The sequence below is a fragment of the Bos grunniens genome, chromosome 10 (genome assembly GCF_055505025.1).
Source record: "Bos grunniens cultivar Pamir isolate PY7600 chromosome 10, Bosgru_T2T1.0, whole genome shotgun sequence".
In the NCBI taxonomy this organism is placed as follows: Eukaryota; Metazoa; Chordata; class Mammalia; order Artiodactyla; family Bovidae; genus Bos; species Bos grunniens.
Genome location: NC_141174.1, coordinates 41,752,509 through 41,773,825, shown reverse-complemented (window position 1 = coordinate 41,773,825; position 21,317 = coordinate 41,752,509). Strand labels below are relative to the sequence as shown.

Here is a 21,317-nt window from a genome sequence, read left to right as displayed (position 1 = left end):
CAGATGCCATGATCTTAGTTTTTTCTAAAATTGAGTTTTAAACTGGCTTTTTCACTTTCTTCTTTCACCCTCATCAAGACTCTTTAGTTCCTCTTTGCTTTCTGCCATTAGAGTGGTATTATCTGTATAGCTGAGGTTGTTGATATTTCTCCCCACAATCTTGATTCCAGCTTGTAACTCATCCAGCCCAGCCTTTTGTATGATGTGCTCAGCATCAGTTAAATAAACAGGGTGACAGTAAAGAGCCTTATTGTACTTCTTTCTCAATTTTGAACCAGTCAGTTGTTCCATATAAGATTCTAACTTTGGCTTCTTGACCTGCATACAGTTTCTCAGACAGGTATTATGGTCTGATATTTCCATTTCTTTAAGAGTTTTCCACAGTTTGTTATGATCCACACAGCCAAATGCTTTAGCTTAGTCAATGAAACAGAAGCAGATGTGTTCTGGAATTCCCTTGCTTTCTCTATGATCCAACGAATGTTGTCAATTTGATCTCTGGTTCCTCTGCCTTTTCTATACCTAGCTTGTACATCTGGAAGTTCTCAATTCAAGTACTGCTGAAGCCTATCTCAAAGGATTTTGAGCATAATCTTACTAGCATGAGAAGTGAATGCCATTTGCTGATAGTTTGAGCATTCTTTAGTACTGCCCTTCTTGGAAACTGGGATGAAGATGGGCCTTTTCCAGTCCTGTGACCACTGCTGGTTTTTCCAAATTTGTTGACGTATTGAATGCAGCACTTCAATAGCATCATCTTTTAGGATTTTAAATAACTCTGCTGGAATTCCATCACCTCTACTAGCTTTATTGGCAGCAGTGCTTCCTGAGGCCCACTTGACTTCACACTCAAGGATGTCTGACTCTAGGTGAGTGACCACACCATTGTGGTTATCTGGGTCATTAAGATCTTTTTTGTACAGTTTTCCTGTATTTCTTGCCATCTCTTCTTGATCTCTTCTGCTTCTTTTAGGTGTTTACTGTTTCTCTTCTTTATTGTGCCCATCTTTGTGTGAAACGTTCCCTTGGTATCTCCAATTTTCCTGAAGAGATCTCTAGTCTTTCCCCTTCCGTTGTTTTCCTCTATTTCTTTGCAGTGTTCTTTGAAGAAGGCATTCTTGTCTCTCCTTCCTATTCTCTGTAAGTCTGCATTTAGTTGCGTATACCCTTCCTTTTCTCCCTTGCTTTTCTCTTCTCTTCTTTCCTCAGCTATTTGTAAGGCCTCCTCAGACAACCACTTTGCATTCTTGCATTTCTTTCCTTTGGGATGGTTTGGTCACTGCCTCCTGTACAATGTCATGAACCTCTGTCCATAGTTTTCAGGTAGTCTGTCTACCAAATCTGATGGCCTTGAATCTATTCATTACCTCCCATGTATAATCATGAGGGATTTGATTTAGGTCATATCTGAATGCCTGAGTGGTTTTCCCCACTTTCTTTAGTTTAAGCCTGACTTTTGCTATAAGGAGGTGATAATCTGAACTACAGTCAGCTCCTGGTCTTGTTTTTGCTGTCTGTATAGAATTTCTCCATCTTTTGCTGCAAAGAATATAATCAATCTGATTTTGTTATTGACTGTTCGGTGATGTCTAAGTCATCTCTTGTGTTGTTGGAAAAGTGTATTTGCTCTGACCAGTGCGTTCTCTTGGCAGAATTCTCTTAATGTTTGCCCTACTTCATTTTGTACTCAAGGCCAAATTTGATCCCATATGTAGCTTCATTTAATTGATGAGGATCTCAGATTAGCTGGGACATACTTTTTCATCCTGAACTTCTTAAAGCCATGGCCATTTCAGGGTAGCAGCTAAGAATTTGAAGGAGGAATCTGCTAGGTCTGTTAAGGCTTGGCTTTGGAAGTCAGGAGGAACCTGAGCAGATTCTTTTAGGATTGGTGGAGTTTTTTTAAATTAAGAGGGGAGATAAGGGATTTCTAGCCCCATAGACCAAAGAGTATGATAAGTTTTCAAGAGAGGTGGCTCCTGAATCATCTGGCATCAAGAATATCTTATTGCAAATACATAATTTTCTTTATTTGTGACTGAATTTTGTTACCGGTAGCACACTGCTCTAATGTGTGTTGATTGCCTGGATTGGTGTGTTTCCTGTATATTTAAAAGAAATCTCTTTTACCAATCTCTCTTTTTTTAGAAATCTCCTTTTCCCCCTTTCCCTCCAACTCTTTAGTTAAGCCATGACACTTATGCTCAAAAAGGGGAGTATGCGACCTAGGGCTCCCATCTAACGTGAAGAGGAATTAGAGAGTCTTTACTGGAGGAAGGGACCAAGGAGGAAAAAAGAGGGCTAAGGCCTAAAGAAAGCATTTAATCTAAATCTCTCCTTTAGAGGTGAAACCCTGGAAAGCAGTTTAGGGATAGGGTAGAAGGTAATACAAATGTCCAGAAATGCTGGAATGTTCAGACTTGCAGGGCACCAGGGTTTGCTCTTTGCTTCATGAGCAAAAACCTTAGAAAAGCCCCATGTTCAGCTGCTGCTGTCCAACACATCACTGAGCAGAGTACTCAGAGTAGAGTGTCTCACATGCTGCTGGAGTATAGAGAAAACAGGCAGTTTCTGGATTCCCCAGAGGGTGCAGAACAGTCCAGAAAATTGGTGGGCAGGACAGGGCCTCCGCAGATCTCCAGTCTAACTATTTCTCTTGAGCCATGGTCCCTCTGCCTAGACTTTTTTCCCACTCAGAATACCACCCTTACCTCTTCCTACCTTGGGGGAGCTTTTAAAAATGCCTGGGTTATGGCTCCACTCCAAACTATTTAAATCAGAATCTCCAGGGGTTGAGTCCTGGTGTCCGATTTTTTGCAGGTTCCCAGGTCATTCTACTGTATAGCCCGGGTTGAGAACTACTACCCTAATTGAAGTTTAGGCATGTGTTTGGATTTAAGTTAAACATCACTTCCTTAAGAAAACCTTCGCTGATCAGCCACAACCTAGGTCAAGTACTCCTATTACATGTCCTCCGGATAACCAGGACTTCTTCCTCTTGGCATTTAAAAGTTGAGTCATCATTTGTTTCACATCTGCCTTTCCTTGTAGACTACTCTGTGAGGGGAGAAACATTTCTGCCTTGCTTACCCAGGAACTTGGTTCAACCATGCACCAACTGGTTCACAATTGGTATCCAGTAAATGCATCCTGAACAGAGGCTTGCCTTTACTCAGTCTTGGGTGTGTGATCAAGGCTTCAATTCATGAATCTGCTAAGAGGATTTTAATAGGGCTATGACTTTAAATAGGCTCCATGTTTTCATCTTGGAGACCATGGTGTCATGACACTTCAGCAGACTCATCATCACCATTACAACCCTGTGTAGCCAACATTACTCTTGCCATCTTACAAGTGGAAAGAAGTTAAATAACTTGCCCAGGTCCCTACAGTCTATTGCCTGGGCACAAATAATTGCTGGTAAGGAAAACCCCTTTCAACAGGATTTCTGTTAGTTTGTGCTGAACTCTTATTTCTGTCTTGACAGCTGGTGGCTACTACACTGGGGATTTTCTGGGGGTCTCCAGTTTCAGTGCCTAGGGCCCCTTTCCCCTAAGGAAATCGACTGCGATTTCCTGCCCTACTATCCTCTTACAGGGTGCAGGCAACATGAGGCCTTGCCTATAGAAGGATATCATAAATGGAGTATTCTTCAAAGTCACCATGCTGTGTTTATCCTGGAGAGGCAGGTGTGTGTGTGTGTGCGTGTATATAAGAGAGAGAGAATAGGAACGTCTGGGGAGGCACAAGAAGGTCCTCCACGAGAAACCTAGGATTACTTGTGGGCTGGGCCCGAGGACTGTCCCTTCACTGCCTCCACCCCAAATCCCAGGTTCCAACATTCACAGGCCTCTGGGTCGGAATCCCACTCAGACTCTTGAGGTATCTTGGGTTCAGCCTGGGTGACTTGAACTGAAGCTCAGAACCGTGCCTCCTCCCTCGCCTGCACATCAGCCTCTGAGTCCACAGCAGGGGCCCCCCTGACTTGCCCTGCCCCGGCGTCCGGCCTCTGCTCGGTGCCCGGCCCCAGAGGCGCAGTGAGGGGGCCACCGGGCAGACGGAGATGGGTCTCCTTTAGCGCTGGGGCCTCCAAGCTGCCCTCTCCAGCGCGCATTCTTGGTACAGGTGGCACAGCTTCACGCGCCGGCCGGGCTTCCCAGATCACAGGAGAGGCTAATCTCGGATCTAGATCTCCCAGCCGCGGAGCGGATGAAACCGCTACTCGATTTCTTCCCGTTCCCTTAACTCCTCACCCCAAAACGCAAAATCCCAGGCTGGGCAGGACCGGATCACCTCTGCCTCCTCCCATTGCGCCAATCCTGCGAGCGAGAGAGGCCCCCGCGCCTAGGCGGTGGCTGGCAAAGGGGAGTGGAAAGGGAGGATGGATGGGGCCGAGGGGTGGAGTGGTGATGAGGGGGATGTAGGAGGGGGTGTCATTTTCTTTTTCTTTCTTTTTTTTTTTAAAGTATTTCTCTCGCGAGAAACCGCTGCGCAGACGATACTTGAAGAGGTGGGGAAAGGAGGGGGCCGCAGGAGCGGCGGCAGAGACTGTGGGTGCCGCAGGCAGACAGGCGGCCACAGCTGGGACAGCTGCGGGTGGAGTGGGGCAGCGGCTGCCGCGGCCAAGACCGAGGAACAGCCGCCGCCGCCGCCTTGGGAGCCGGATCCGCCGCTTCTCTAGTGGGTGCAGCCAGGGTCCCCATAGGGATCGGGCGGCCGCCGCGGCTGGGGCTCCAGCCACGGAGGCTTTTGCGTTTGCGCCGCGCCGAGGGCAGAGACAGGGACTGGGGTGAGGGGCTGTCCCGGAACGTCCAGAGCTGGCGCTGGCCCTCCCCTGCCTGACAGCTTCCTGGCCCGGGGCTCCTGGTGCCGGGCTCGGCGTCAGATGCAGAGGGGTGGTGGCAGTGCCCGGAGCCGGCCGGGGATGGCGCGGCGGGCTTCCAGCCCGGCGGCTTGGCGGAGAGGACAGACTGGGGAGCTGGGGCGTCAGAGCGCGCATTGCGCGCAATTCGTGCTAGTAAAAAATACACCCAGCGAGCTCGTCCCGGGGTTTAGATCTGCTCAGGACATGGGGACATTTGCAGCGCTTTTTTCAGGCGGCGCCCGGGAGGCCAAGGGGTTGGCTGGAACCGATGCCGCCGGGGGCCTGGGCTTTTCAGCCAGCTGTGGACCAAACGGTCTTCACTTACCCAAAGTAACTGCGCCACGCGCAGGCGGTGCGCGGGTTGGGCTCGGGAATGGGGACCCTGAGGCTTCAGCATCTTGATGCCCTGAATGTCTCCCCCCGCCTCGGCGATTTGTCTGTTGCAGCTGGCAGGGGCCGCCTGAAGTGGGAGCAGCGCCTGGAGAAGGCGGGAGGAGCCCGGCCCGGGGGACGGGCGGCGGGAGAGCGGGACCCCGGCGGCGCGGCGCGCTCCAGGGCGCAGCGGCGGCCGCGGACACAGCCCGGGGCGCGGCGAGAGGCGGCGGGAACCCGCGGCCGCTCGGCATCATGCGGCGAGGGGGGCTGCTGGAGGTCGCCCTGGGATTTACCGTGCTCTTAGCGTCCTACACGAGCCATGGGGCGGATACCAATTTGGAGGCTGGGAACGTGAAGGAAACCAGAGCCAACCGGGCCAAGAGAAGAGGTGGCGGAGGACACGACGCGCTTAAAGGGTAATGGATCGGGCCAGCTGCTTTGGTGTGGGTGTCCCCTTCCTCTTTTCCCGAGTATCAAGATCCAGAGGAACTGACAGGGTCGATTCTCGACAGTAGAAGAATTCTTATTAAGACTTCCTGGGAGCACCTTAGAGATGCAAGGGTTACCTAGTCCTCGCTGCAGTTCCTGGCCAAACCACCTTGCTTCTACTTTTTATGGATTTCTGCCCCAGAGTAGAGGTCACGGCTAAAAGGAATCTTGGGCCATTGTCGAGGCTGATTTGGGGAGGCGAGGAGGGTTCTTTGAGGAAGAAGGGGAGGAGCTGCTACTGAGAAGAGGGGCAGCCCATCCTTTCCCTTCATACCAATTCCGGTTGTGTGTAGGGATAGCAATTGCATGGTGGGCATCTTAGTGGATGCTCTGTTTGTAGGGGAGCAAGGAAAGAAAGGAATTTCAAGGACAGCCATTCAGAGGAGACACATAGCTAATAGTTGGTTCTCCTTGAAGTTGCGCTTATTAAAATTAGGGACTGAGTTTTTCCTTTAGATGTCTACACTGGAAGCAGAGCAGGGCAAGTGTTTCTGAGAACTAGTTTTGCCGTTTTAAGAAGCTCCTTATTTCATGGGGGCAGTAATGCTGCTGTGGCAGGCTTTGAATGAGTGTTTTTAACCAGTCGTGTGTGTGTGTGTGTGTGTGTGTGTGTGTGTGTGTGTGTTACCCACATGTAGTTGAACATTTCGCCAGTCTCCTATGCCCCTATTACAGAAAATGTTTCAGCAGGAAGTATTTAAATTAGGCAGGTTGACTGCATAAATATTGTCAGTTTCCTGAATCAAAGAAGGGTGGGAGTGCCCTTCCCTTAAAATTGTTCAGATTGGAAGAGCAGTATCTCTGAGAGTGTTTAAATTCAAGCCTCCATAGAAGCAGCAGGATGGATTGTAAATGACCCATTTTGTCTCTTTGGAGGATTCTGTAATGAATCCAGAGAGTAAATACACAGAGGTTTCTGTTAACTTGTTGCTCTTTTAAATATTTTTTTAAAATTTTAATTGTTTAATTGGGATATAGTTGTTTTACAATGTCGTGTCAGTTCTGTCGGACAGTAAGGTGAATCAGTTATACGTGTACATATATCCACTCTTTTTTAGACTTCCTTCCCATTTAAGTCACTACGGAGCATTGTTGTTCTTTTTTGAGTAGTTATGCAGTTTGACCACATGGCCCTGAATGATCAAATGATGGTGTCCACTTGGATATGTGGCTGAACCTTTCACATATTCTTTTTTGTTATGGGTTGTTTTAATTATATGTATGTAGTGAAATTTGTGTCTGTATGGCCCAGGTACAGAAAGAAAAAAGTCCAGTAAACTGAACAGATGAGTTTTTGAGTGCTGGTCCAGATCTGGGGCAACACAGTGGTCAGAGCTAAGCACTTAGACCTTGGTGATATATGCAGGATTTTCTGACCCCAGGAAACAGTTATGATTAACTTAGTCCCATCTTGGTCTTTGTGGAAAATAAATCAAGAATTCCAACAAGTGTTGGAAAGGAAATTTGCTTATCATATTAAGCCTGATACTGATCAGACAGCAGATATTTTTTGCCCTGTGTGCATGGCCCGTGGCAAGTTCGGTAAATGGACTGAAACTCTGATTTTCATCCATTCTCGAAAGGACCTGATTTAGTCTAGCATTTTTCCTTAAAAAAATATATTTCTGCTATATATATATATATATATATATATATTATCTTAGAAGCTAAGCTTGACAGCATTGCTCCTAGGGAGAGATAGGAAGTGGAGGGTTTAATTCTGTGGATGAAGGTCTGCAGGGAGACATTAGGCCTGGCCAGACATTTGTCTCATCTCTCTGGGCTATCACCAACCAGCCTGTTTCCTCGGGAGGCACTGACTCAATGTGAAAACAGAAACTAAGCCTTGCTTTGTTGCTTCACAGGATGTCCATGCTTTTACTCACATCAACACTTGTTTTTTCTGTTTTACATTTTTTTTAAGTTTATAAAGAAACACTTCTCTGTGTTTAGTTAGTATGTAGTTGTTGAGATTTTGCATATATATCAAAAATTTAGCAAATAATTATAACTAACCTTTGTAGCATGACTATATATTAATATACTATAATAATGAACCGTTATAATATAAAGGTTTTTATTTTTATAAATCTTCTGTTATTTATAATGTTATATGTATATAATGTATGCATTATATATATATACATATTTGAGGTAAAAAATTAAACTTTAAAAGGATATACAATTTAAAATATTTCCTGCCTACCTCTCAGAGACTGTTTTCTTATGTATTTTTCTAGAAATAGCATAATACATGTACAAATATAATATATTCATATATATATATAATCACTTAGATATGTGTGTATATCCTTTTTAATGTCTGAAATGTACTATACATACTGTTCCCAACCTGTCTTACTTTTGTATATCTTTACTGCATCCTTCTATCAACTCATAGGGATCTACCTCATGTGTTCTCTTGGCGTACAGAATCCCGTAATATGGCTGGAACAGTTTCCTAATGATGGCTCTTTAGATTATATTAAAGTTTTTGCTGTTACCAACATTCTTCTACCTGCATGTTGGTGCCCATGTGCATTTATGTGTAGTATAAATTGATGAAGGAAAATATAATTGCTGTTTATCAAAGGTCTTCCCATAGGTTTGAAACGAATGCTGACTCTGTTCTTAAATTTGAATAGCTTTTAAAATGTATTCTCTCTGCTTATTGCTATTACAATCTCTCTATTACAATCTCACATGAATAAGTCTTTAACCACGCCATGCATATGTATACATTATATGCATGACATGCATATGCATATGATGTATATGTATATGTATATCATATGCATGTGGCGTATACAACCACACCATGATGATGTATACATCATCAGGAAGAGCAGTCGTGTGTTCCATTTTTCCAGTTATTGCTTAAAACTCCTATTTTGGCTAGTTGAAATATTAGCAGCTTCAAAATCAACCTCTTTGACTACAGTGAAACCTATTTGCCATTTTGATGTACAGTTTATGAAATGAAAGTAATCTGAAATCCCCAAGTCTGCCTGATGCCCAGTTGGTGGCAGCAACTTTCAGCACCTCACTAAATATTTCCTCTATTTAAAAGGTGCTTTAAGCTCATCAGTGTCTGCCACCCATTTGTCTGGGCTCTCCTACAAGTTACTGTCTTCTTGTCCTTCTCTGATGTGACAGGTGACCGCAGAATTTGCCTGGGTATTCTTCTTGGGATATGTAGTCCTTTCCTGTCAGCTTCCTCGAGTCCCTGCCTAGGGACCTGCATGGTTTTCCCCTCTTTGGGTATGTAGTCCTAGCTTGTCCTTCTCTCCTCCCATCCTGTTGCAGGTGTTTTTTTTTTTTTTTCCTCTCTTCCCACTGGGCAGCAGAAGTTGTTCCACAGTGGAAATTTAAGCATCCTCAAGTTTCTTCCCAGCTTTCACTGTGTTTTCTTAGAGTAAATCGCCAATTTCTGTTTTTACAGGAAATCCTTATTTTTTTATGGAATGAGTGTGGTCCCTATTCACTCTGCAAAAATTGCATTTCTCTCTATTTTGAAATGAGGATTTTGCAAGTTTTAAAAACGTTTTCAAGTAATAAATGTATAATAATTTTTGTTTGCCTGGGCACAGCTTAACATGTGTGAAATGACTTTATGAGACATAATAAAATCCTAGCTTTATCGTTTGAATTTCAGGTCACAAGAATTTTCTCAGCTAAATTCTTAACTTCTGTGATTAGGCAAAAAGTGCGAGACAATCTAATTTTAAAAACACATAGCTCTACTTGAATAGCAATAGTCCAACCAGTCCATCCTAAAGGAGATCAGTCCTGGGTGTTCTTTGGAAGGACTGATGCTAAAGCTGAAACTCCTTTACTTCGGCCACCTGATGTGAAGAGTTGACTCATTGGAAAAGACTCTGATCCTGGGAGGGATTGGGGGCAGGAGGAGAAGGGGATGACAGAGGATGAGATGGCTGGATGGCATCACTGACTCGATGGACATGAGTTTGAGTGATCTCTGGCAGTTGGTGATGGACAGGGAGGTTTGGCGTGCTGCAATTCATGGGGTTGCAAAGAGTTGGACACGATTGAGCGACTGAACTGAACTGATGCACCATTTATGTTTGCCTTATTGCTTTAGCTCCCAGATAAGGAAATATTACAGTTTCCCATCAAAGGAAAAAATTCTTGAGAGTAAAACCCCCTTTCCCCAAATCTCTGATAAGATGGATTATTGCACTTTTATCTGTATTGCCTGGTTTATAAGTGTATAAGACTGGTTGTATTTCACACAATTTGTCCCCTTGTGCCTGATTCCTTTGGTCTTTATTTGTTTATTTTTTTTCCAGGGGTCTTATTGCCAAAAAAATACACGCGGAACCGTTCATACACAGGATAGATTATGTGACAGCAAACTCTGAGGGATTAATTACACAGAAATCTGTTATTAAAATAAAGAACTTTAACAGGGCACACAGAAAAAATTCTGCAGACTTTATAAAGTCCATTTTACTTTATAAAGAGGACTTTAAGACTTCATCCAAAGTCAGATAGGCTAAAGCTAAATATGAGGCAAAAATCCTGCAGTGGTATGGTTTGTCCTTTGATTTATTAAGTAGATTAAGTCAAAGTATTGTGACACCATGAAAAAAGAGAGAGATTTTTAAATAAAAGGTTTCAGCAATTCCACATTTTAAACAAGACAGGAGACAAAGTATTTCTGGGATTCATTTTGTAACATTTGAGACATAAAACTTGGTATTAGGATACTCAGACATAGTTTGTTTGCTTTTTCCTACAATAAACCAAACAATAAGCCTAACCAATTTGTGAATTTTAGCCTTAATTTCCAAGGTGAAAATAAGATGTTTTCTTAAAATAGAAATAAACTGTATTAACAATTTCTTTGTGTCTAGAAACCCAACAAATAGGCCTATTCTAGAAACAGGATTTTGTTTCATGAAAATTTTTAAAGAAAGCTGAAATAAAAAATCTTATGAGGGCTGAGTTATATGGCAGACACATGGGAGTTTGATATTTTAAGTTTGTTAAGTTTATTTGTTAAGTTTGTTGACTTTCCTATTAGATTGTAAAATCATCAGTGGCAAGAAATGAGCATTTTAATACTAACTTGTTGAAGCTGGGATTGAAAGAGTTCATTAATTCAAAAAGTCTTGATCGAGTGCTACCTTGAATTTAGCTTTGTGAAATGCTGGAGACATACTGCCCACAGACTGGAGGGGTTGAATATTTCCTAGGAGAATAAGATGCATTAAAAAAAACTGGGAGGCAACAGAAAAGTAGGAAAAGGCATGGGGTCTAGGAGGAAGTGAAAGTAAATAATAATAACATCTGTAGCAGGGTAGTGACGTTAAGATGACTTTTATGTGCCAGGCATGGTTCTCAGTGTTCTGCATGTGACGGCACATTCAGTGCTCACCCTATCTGTACAGGGCGAGTCCTTTCATTACCTTCCCTCTACAGCTGTGAGAGCTGAGGTATGCAGAGGTTAAGTTTTAAAGACAAATTCTTAATATTAAATTTTCTTTCTCCATTAATTTTAGTTATGGTTTTGGTTTTCATTCCTCTGGACAAAAATGCAGAACTAAGACATTGGTAAAATTCCACTTAAAATTCCTAATATTCCTTCATGCTAGTTCACAAATCCCAGGTATAATTAATAATGTAGTAATATAATATTTTGTCAAACAGGAAGCTTTGATATTTCTGCAAAGACTAATAAAACACAGAGGGGCTTATAGCATGTCTGAACTGTGGATTCTCTGGATAGCACATGCATTTTAGTATTATATCTTGACTTTTATTGAGGATGTCAGGTAACCATCACAGGCATCCTTCATCTGCATTGCCCATGGTTCTGAACTGAAGACATTCCTCATGACATCATTCAGAATCTCTTGCTCTCATGTCCCATGTGAGAAACTTCTCTCAGGATAGACTTGCACGAGGTGTTTCTCTTTCCAGGGGAAACTTGTATCTCTCTTAAGTTTTCATCAATATGATGAGTTATCTAATTCTTTCATTTCATTTTTCACCTTGGTTGCCTATAAGCTCAGAGTCATTAATATAGTGTAATTTTTTACATTAAATTGCAGCAATAATGGTAAAGAATAGCAAGCTCTGGTATATTGTTCACTATTGCATTGTTCATGTATTACTCATTCAACACACAGATCCTTTATGAAGAAGATTATACATACTTGTCCATTTAACAGATGAGGAAACTGAGGGATACAGTTTTTCAGTGATTTTAGTTATTCCTTCAGGGACATAAACTAGTAAGAGATGGAGCTGGGAAATCTGGCTTCTTAGTCAGTGCTCCTTAACCATTGTGTTTTGATGATTCTCAATTACAATAAACCCTATACCTGATAAGTTTCTTCCTTTCGTCCGCACTCGTGATACCTTCATTTCCCAAGAATCTTCCGCCATTGCTGTGGAGAAAGGCTCAGTGTTTATTGAAGGCAGACGCACTCCCATGACAAGCGAAGTATCGTTGTGGGAATGGGTTTATTCAGAAATGACTTGGCAGTGGATGACTGTCAGGAACCAGCAAACGATGGAACGTGCTGCCTGTTTTGAAAATAAAATTGTATTGAATACAACCATGCCCATTTGTCTATGTGTTGTCTATGTCTGCTTGCACACTTACTGGCAGAGTGAGAGTAGTTGAGATAAAGATGGTAGGGCTTGGCAAAACGGAATTATTTGCTGTTTCACCCTTTATAGAAAAAGTTTGCTAATCTCTGGGCTGTGTGATAAATGAGTCCTTAGTAGGACAGAAAACTTATTGAAGGCTGAGTTTTTGTTTGTTTTATCACTAGGGATATCTAGAAACCAGGCACATACTAAGTATGCAATAGGTAATTTTTGAATGGTTGACCAATTTTCATTGACTAATTGGGTAAGGTAAATTATATATATTAGAGCTTGGAGGAAGTACAGGAGAGAAATAAGGAAAAATTTGAGTGAAAAAGGCATGAAACAAAAAGTATATAATATTCTGGTGATTGAGGGACATTGAGTACAATGGGCAGGGTTTGCGCTACATGGCTCGCGGGCACAGTTCAAAGTGTGCTATGAAAGTAGAGCCCCCTGGAAGTGTGCGGTGAGCCACCATGCATGTCTGTCTGTAGGCCAGGGTGGGAGAGGGACTGAAGGACGCATGGTGTTATACTGTCTGATTGTTGTGAAAGCTGAGGATGGCGACGTGATACAGGATTCTAAGATGGCAAGATGATCAGATCTTGGCCACTCTGGCCGAGGTGTAAAAGGTATATGATATAGCGAGTAAGGAGACTAGAGGCAGGGGGACTTGGAAGGCTAATATAGGAGTCCTGGTGAGAGTGCATGATGGTCAGAGCACAGTGGCCGGGGAGATGTGGTGGTGGTGATGAGGAGGCTCAAGTGGCAACATGAGCAGTACTTGACCATTTGGTTATGGGAGGCAAAGGCAAGGAAGCTTCCAATGTACATGTACCTCCATGTACATTGAAACATTACATGTAAAAACATTGTAACATTATTAATGAGAAACTAAAGAGAGAGTTATTCCTAGTCTCTTTACTATAAGGAAATAAGCTATTTTATTTGTGTTTTGGTTATTGCTACGTAACCAATTGCCCAAACTTAGTGGCTTAAAACAACAACAATTTTATTATTTCTTATGATCCTGCAGGCCAGGAATTTGGACAGGATGCAGTGGGGAGTCTTGTCTCTGCTTCCCACAATGTCTGTTGGGTCTGAAATGAGTAAGATGACTTCTCCACGTGTGTTTCTGGTTCTGTGATTGTGGACTGGTGCCTGCAGTCCTGTTTACTTTGGTGTGGTTGAGCTAAATGGATGGACAGAGGAAGGGATAAAAGAAGCAAAGAGCGACTTGTCTGACTCTGCTGGGAGCCTTCCAGATTTCAAAGCTCTCTCCTATGTGATCTCCTGCCTCGGCCGGCCCCTGGGGATAGGCCACTGAGTGTGTTTTTGCAAATGGGGAAACTGAGCCCCAGGTGCAGCTACCAGATTTTGTTCAGGTTAAGTGTCTGTTGGGGCTAGATGGTGAACAATAGCCTCTTCATCTCTGGTCACATGTTTTAACCCCACCAGTTGACCACAGACTGAGATGAATGGCTAAAAGCTGGCTGGAAGGGCCTGAATGAGTTCATATGTTATCAGGGTTGGCTGGGTTTCTTGGTTCTCCTCCATATAGTCTCAGATTGTCTCCCTTTCCCCGTGGACCATCCAGCAGCATCGCCAGACTTTGTACAAGGCAGCTGAGGATACCAAGAAAACAAAAGTGGAAGCTACCAGACTTTCTTCAGACAGTCTTGTCTGAAATTCCATGCAAGTCACAGACCTTGCTCAGATTCAAGGGCGTGGACTAATAAGCTCTGCCTTTTGATGGAGGCGAGGGGCAGCCTATGTCTACAGGGAGAGGAGGAATTAAGGGGCACAATCTTTGGAGAGTAGCTACCACAGTGAGGCAGCAGGTTTGTGAGAAGTCTAATCAAATGTTTCAGTTCTAACTTGATCTGATTCACTTAGTTTCCCATCACAGTTGCTTCCTTGTATTTTGTTTACTGTGACCTCAGAATGCTACATAAATAATATATCTCTGTGAGCTTTCAGATTAATGTTAAGGGCTTTGCTCTTACTTTGGCTACACTTCTGCATTTAAAGAATTTGCAAATCCCAGGAATAAGACTATAGTTCCTAAAAATCTGGCAAGTTATGAAACTCCTAATTCCCCCTCCCCACCCTATTTCCTTTAGCCTCTAAGAAACTCAAGGACAAATTTAATGCACAATCACTTAATTTTGTTAATTTAGGTATCTGATATGTTTTATCTTCCTTCTATATGGAATTTTACTTTAAATTTCTGTTAATAGCCCTCTTTTATATATCTGAAACACTTTTTTTTTTGGAATCTAGGATTATAATTAATAAACAAAAATAGATGTACAGTTGTCAATAGAACTGATATGATAGTGAGCTGAACTCTATTTTATTTTTATTTTTTTGCATTAATGGAATAGCTACATTGTTCATAGAATAAAATTGGATTAGGAATACAGTCAAGTTTGGATTATGGATCCAAAACTCTATTATGTCAAATCCTGGTCTTAAGTTCCTGTGACTTTACCACTTTCTCAAGTGGCTTTTTTTTTGTTGTTGTTGCTGAAGTTATCACTGAGTCTATTTATTCAGTCCCCTCTGAGGGGAAGGGAGAGAGGAAAATTCACTATCTCTGCCATTCCCAGCCAAAGATGTATTCCAGACGGCAAGCAGGCCCAGAGTGGGGGAACTGCTCCATTAGACAAGTGATTTGGTTCAGTGTTTTGAAGGGTTGTGAATTCCTAGACCATCAGTCATACTTACATTCAAATATAAGTATCCAAACACATTTAAGTCCAAATATAGTACAAGCACTCTGTGGTGTTGGTGTTGGGACATAGGATTTATGTCGGCCCTATGGACTCATTACATCTGCTGTCAAGTTCGCGGTTTTGAACTGAAGCATAGTAATATCTCTGTTAATAAAGAAATGTATTCCAGAGACAGACAGGTTTTTGTTTTGTTTTTCTGTTTCTTCTCCTTTGCCTCCATCCTCTTCCTCTTTGCCTTCTTTCTCATCACAGTTTTCCCCTCGTTTTCCTCTTTCATTGTCATCTCATCTTCTTTTTTTTTCTTGTAACTTTGTAAGCTGAACTACGTACTAAATAGGGATGATAAAGATCAAATGAGGGTTAAAACATTAAGAAAAAGAAATTCTTAATAAAATGTTCATTTTTTACTTGAGGGTCTTGGGGTGTCCAAAAAGAAAACCAGGGATAATGTTTTTGTTAGGAGAGGGAAGGAGAAGGATTGAGGGAGGCCAGAGGAGAGAGTTCAGAGAAAGTTCTATAGTGGAGTTCCGTCAGCCAGTGGATCTGGGCTAGACAGAGCAGGTGCCGGCGTCTAACAGATCCTGATGACGACTCCTGGCAACGCCGGTACCAGGCTCTTCAGGAGACTGAGGGCTTTTGGAGGGGAGTCAGGACACGAAAGAAAGATACTTGGATGTCAGAAAACATTCCTGTAAAAACATTCAAAGGAATGTAGTGGAAAAGCAGGTTAATCCATCATTTATTACGAACCTATATATATGGTGCCATGTTGCTCGGCACATCTCCCTTGCCTCATAGATAATGGTTCATTGTCTGCCATTTCTGCTGCCCATTCACTGCTAATTTATATTATCATATAATCAGACCTTAATAGGTTGGTACCTTCGCTGAGTAGCTTTTAAAGACTCTTCTTATTTGTAGTTTTTTTTTTTTCACGATTCAGATTTTCCTCCATTGTCAGGCCATCCACCTTCACAAAACATTACAAAATATTTATAGTGGGACCAACTTTAGAAATTTATAGATGCTTAAACTGAGGCCCAGAGAAGTTTCATTAAAAGTGTTCAGGGTACTAATTTTTTCTTCTTAACTTCATAGGTGTGGAAGCATAGCCATACCATAGCATAGGGGATTTAAGTAGAAGTATGTTGTTGGGCTTCCCAGATGGTGCTTAGTGGTAAAGAATCCTCCTGCCATTTCTGGGTTGGGAAGATCCCCTGAAGAAGGGAATGACAACCCACTTCAATATTCTCACCTATAAAATCCCATGGACAGAGGAACCTGGCAGGCTACAGCCTATGGGGTTTCAGAGAGTCAGACACGACTGAGTAGACACAAATGAAAAATGATGTTGTTGGGTAGGAGATTATGCTTCTTGTTTGTTTTCATACCCTAGAGAGGGTGACTGTTATCTGTAAGTCCTCAACTGTACTGCAAATGAGCAAAATGCCTGCATTGCGTGGGCATGAACATTTTTCCTGTTCTTGTTTATTTGGCCTTAGGCAGGGCGATCAGTCTGTGGGCAGCCTTTATGGCAGGCTGGGCACTGGGGTTTTAGCTCCCCAGTCCTACCCTGCTGTCAGTGAAAGCCTCCAGATTAGGTGAGGTTGAGTGGGGTGGGGCTTTTTAAGGGAGGTGGTTGCTAGTAAGGGGATGGGAGAAAGAGAAATGGGAGGCTCCTCTGGGAGTCTCATGGGTGTAATCCTCCTGTCCCCACAGGCACACTGATAATTAGCAATTAGTCCTGGGATGAACCCTGGCAATTCTAGGTCTATAAGCTCAGACTCTTATCTTGTAACTCATCTTGATTCAACTATCTACACTACCAGTTTATACATTTAGATTCCATGAAATAAGTGTGCCTATGAAGAAGAAAAAACAATCTTAAATTCTTCTGTATCATCTATCCCACCAATTTTGTAGAACACTTGCCTACTCCAAGTGACAACGATTTATTGAGCATCAGCTGTGTTTGAATTGGACCTAATGCTGAATTCTCAGAATGAACACCCCGTCTCAAGCCTGTTGATACTATTATCTTCTTCCAGTGATTCTAGGCAGAACTACATGTGAGCTATATTTCTCCCTTTACTGTTGGGGTTAATGTCCAAGGCAACATGAACAAGTACCTTTCAGGGAAGGACTTGAGATGCAACCTTCAAGTCGACGCCTGGTTTTTAATCTTTCGTGGACTACTGCTGCCTCACACCCCAGAGTTGAGGCCACTGACCTCAAGTTTGAAAATTTTATATCCCATTACCACCCTATGAGCTCTGTCCTCCCCAGGGCCACATAGTTGATGTTTTAGCTGGAATCTGAGAAAGTGTCTGCACGTTTCCTGAAGAGTTGGCTAGGAGCGATTTGGCAGTTCAGTCATAAAAACCCAGAGCCAGCGGCTGGGGTATACGTTATAATTACTTCACACTGCTTCCTATTTGAGCCTGGTTGTGGGTAGCTGGGTAGAGTGGTATTGCTTGTGGGATTATATTTGAAGGACCAAGGAGTCATTTTCAATGAACTCTAATAACTGTTGGCTGTGTTTTCAGGGAGGCTTGGAAGTGTGGATACAGACATGCCTGGGGTCAGATTCTGGCTCCATCACCTACTAGGCAGGAATCTCAGACAAGTGGCTTGACCTGGCTGAGCCTCAGTTTCCTCACTTGTAAAATGAGGTTGTAATATTCACCTCTCTGAGTTTCCTAAGATTGAATGAGAGGATACATTTCAAGTTCCTAGTATAATACCTGATGGATTTATCTACAGTATACAGTATATACAATTGTATATATACAAGACAATATCATTGCTATCTGGCTATCAAAATCTCCACTTTCTCATCTTGAAAATAATTACTTTCAGAAACATAGGAAGCAAACTTGAACTTCAAAATTTTTTAAATTATAATCTTAATGGAAATTTACTTTGTTTGTGAAGGTCTGGTTAAAGTGAAGTTGCTCAGTCGTGTCTGACTCTTTGCGACCCCATGGACTGTAGCCTACCAGGCTCCTCTGTCCATGGGATTTTCCAGGCAATAGTACTGGAGTGGATTGCCATTTTCTTCTCCAGTGGATCTTCCCGACCCAGGAATCAAACCCAGGTCTCACGCATTGTGGACAGATGCTTTACTGTCTGAGCCACCAGGGAAGGTCTGGTTATATATACCTAAAGGCAACATGCAGATAAGATTTGTATTTTTCAATTTTCCCTTCCCCCAGATTATTTATAATTAATATTGCCCCCCACGCCCTGCCAATTCCTCCAAAAAAGTTTGCATTTTTTTTACTGGCAGATCTGGCAAATGGCTTTGTCTCCTTCCTGAGGAACCTTCCCCCTGCCACCCCCCAAGAACCTTTGTGAAAAGAATTTATATTTCAGGAAATGGAAGCACTAGTCTGAAAACCACTTTCATTGGCAGTATTGCAAAGAGATGCCCTGAGAGTTGGGACTCTTTGTGGTTAGGTTGTTTGGGTATTTTGGAAATGGGCTTTAATTGCCTTGTCAGAGTAAGAGTTTGGTTATGATCAGGTAGACAGGATGACCACCGGTAATTCCAAGTCATACTGCCTTTTATCTCATGATCTCACAGGTAAAGAGAGAAACTCTTTCCCAGCTTCCACACATCAGATCTCAGAGAGAACTCTGGCACTGCTCCTGTCACATGCCCCTCACTGTGGCCAAAGAAATGGGGCAAGTGGGCTGGCCAGGACTGAGGGGTGTGGAATGGTTTCCTCTTTTCTAAGAGGAGTTAGGGTAGCAAAAGGAGGAAGAGATGCTGAGTGAAACACAACACATCTGCTCTGGACCAAGAAACCTCTCCTTCCCGCATTATTCCCATACCCCAGGACTCATTTCATCAGTCGTTGCTCTTCTCTCTGGACGCCGGTGGACAGGCCTCGCTTGCGTGATCTGGGGCTGGACTGACTCAGGTTGTCCACCCTTGAAAAGAGCCATTGCCTTCACTTTCCGGCTGAGCCTTCCCATCCTTTGGCTTCATGCCTTGCAGCAACATAGTGCTCAGTCAGTACAAAGGGATTCTTATGTGTCGTTTTTCTTCTGTGCCCTATTTCTTTTGAGAAGTTGAAAATCTTTGTAGTTTTTTCATTTGCCTTTAATGATCCCATTTTTATTTTAACGAGAGTTGGCTTTCAGTAGTTTAAGAGAGATCTTAAACTATTGAACATCTGGGAAAGTGGGCCAAAACATACTTTATCTTAATTTAGGCGAAGCTTTGGTAGAATTCCTATACCCTTGCACCCTTACACATTAACCTCTAGTTAACTGATTGGCAATAAACTCTAAGAAATTGTGGTTGCTTTATATTCATTCACAGCCTATAAAAATAAAAACTTCTTTAAATAAGGAATAGTTTAAACAGATAATAGTTATTTTTCTGCTTGTCGTTAAAAATGTTCAAATTACCTAATATCTCTTATTCCCATGGGATAAATCACACAACCAAAGTTAATAAAAAGGCCAAAATGCAGAAACAAACAAATACCAGGTACTTTGTCTGCTCTGCTAATTTCCCAGGAAATAAATAAACCTCAAATAAAAAAATAATCTTTTATTTTTAAACTTTTGAAAGCCTTTCAAGAATCTTATAAGAATATGCAAGTCAGGTTTTCCTTCTTTTTTTTGGTCAACAGTTCTGACATTATGTTGGTGAACATTTGGCAGAATTCTAGACAAGAGGATCTAATTTAATCTTGGATTGATCCAGGTGCTTATTTGCATTTGGGCCTCTCCTTGAAACATTGTCACCATTGAAGAATCAGGAAACATATCAGGCTTCCTCACTAAATTATTTCCTCCTTTCATTTCCTATTTCCCATGACTGTAAGAATTCTTCCATTCATGAAAAGGCAAAATTCAGCCTTCTTATGGACCTGATGCAAATCAGTCCCCTTTCCTTCAAACTCTTGTTGACTGATGGATTTATGTTTTTGTCATAAAGAAAGATATGGTTCCGAATCATGTCAGAAAGTAGTTTAGTGCCCAAGAAAACCCACTCCCTGGGCTGTTATTTTCACAAGGGTGAGTAAGTCATTTGTTCTGAACATTAGCCTTATTGAGTAGCTGCGTATGTGAGATTCACAGAAGCATTTTGGTTAGTTCTTGCCTCTTGCTTAAGATGGTAAACATGTTGGAATTGGACTGTTGTTGGCTTTTATTGGTAGTCCACATCCCACTCAAAAATGTTGAGTTCCGTAACAGGTAGAAATGGTTCTTATATGAAGGGAAAAAATAAAGCACAAGTGTGGTGTTGGGATGTATGGAAGAGTAGGGCTACAAGAAGATCTAGGCCAGATGCTGCTGCAAAGTTGTTGTTTTCTAACATTTAATATGGAAAATTTCAAATATATACAAAACTAGAGGGAATACTGTAGTGAAGCTCCAATTTCAGTAGTTATCAATGAATGGCCAGTCTTATTGTAGCTACTTCTCTTCCCTGCCACAGATTTTTTTAAAGTAAATCCCTGAAAAATAATTAGTCACCATTTCAATATGCACCTGTAAATGATAAGGACTCTTTAAGAAACAAACACAATATGACTATCATTTTTCAAATTAGCATTAATTAAGAAATATTATCAAATACCCAGTACTTGATGTTATTTTTATATTTGATAATATTGTGTAAATTTGATTAGTATTATCCAATTTCCCTGATTAGATTATAAACTTTATTTTTTATAGTTCATTCAAATCAGGATCTAAATTAAGTCCATCTTTTAAGAGTAATTGGTTGATAAATCTCTTAAATATTTTTAAATATATAGATTGGCCCTCTTGTCATTTTTACTTATAATTTATTTACTGAAGAAATGGATTCATGTTATATATCACTTCTAAAAATCTGAACTCAGAAACAAAGAGAAGAATGGTGGTTTCTAGGGGCTGGCGGGTAGGGGAAATGGGGAAATACTGGTCAGAGGGTTCACACTTCTAGTTATAAGGTGAATAAGTTTTGAGGATCAAAGGTGCAACATGATGAGTATCGCTAATAATGTATTATATGCTTGCAAGTTGCTAAGAAAGATCTGAAATGTTCTCACCACACATACACACATATACACGCACATATACACAAAATAGTAATTAGGTAACCAAGTGGAACTAATACTTTGGTGGTGATCATTTTGTAATGTATAAATGTATCAAATTGTCATGTACTATAGTTACAATATTATCTGTCAATCCTATCTAATAAAGCTGGGGGAGAACAA

The 21,317-nt window shown here is 41.9% G+C and overlaps 1 protein-coding gene across 1 annotated transcript in view; it reads left to right on the top strand.

Moving 5' to 3' along the window:
- The first annotated feature begins 4,521 nt into the window (after positions 1–4,521).
- Positions 4,522–21,317, top strand: part of FBN1 (fibrillin 1) — a 265,245-nt gene continuing 248,449 nt past the window's right edge. The window contains exons 1-2 of the mRNA XM_086320774.1: positions 4,522–4,680; positions 5,311–5,655. Of these exons, the coding sequence (XP_086176900.1) occupies positions 5,492–5,655 (164 nt within the window). The 5' untranslated portion in view covers positions 4,522–4,680; positions 5,311–5,491. The remainder of the gene's footprint in view (positions 4,681–5,310; positions 5,656–21,317) is intronic.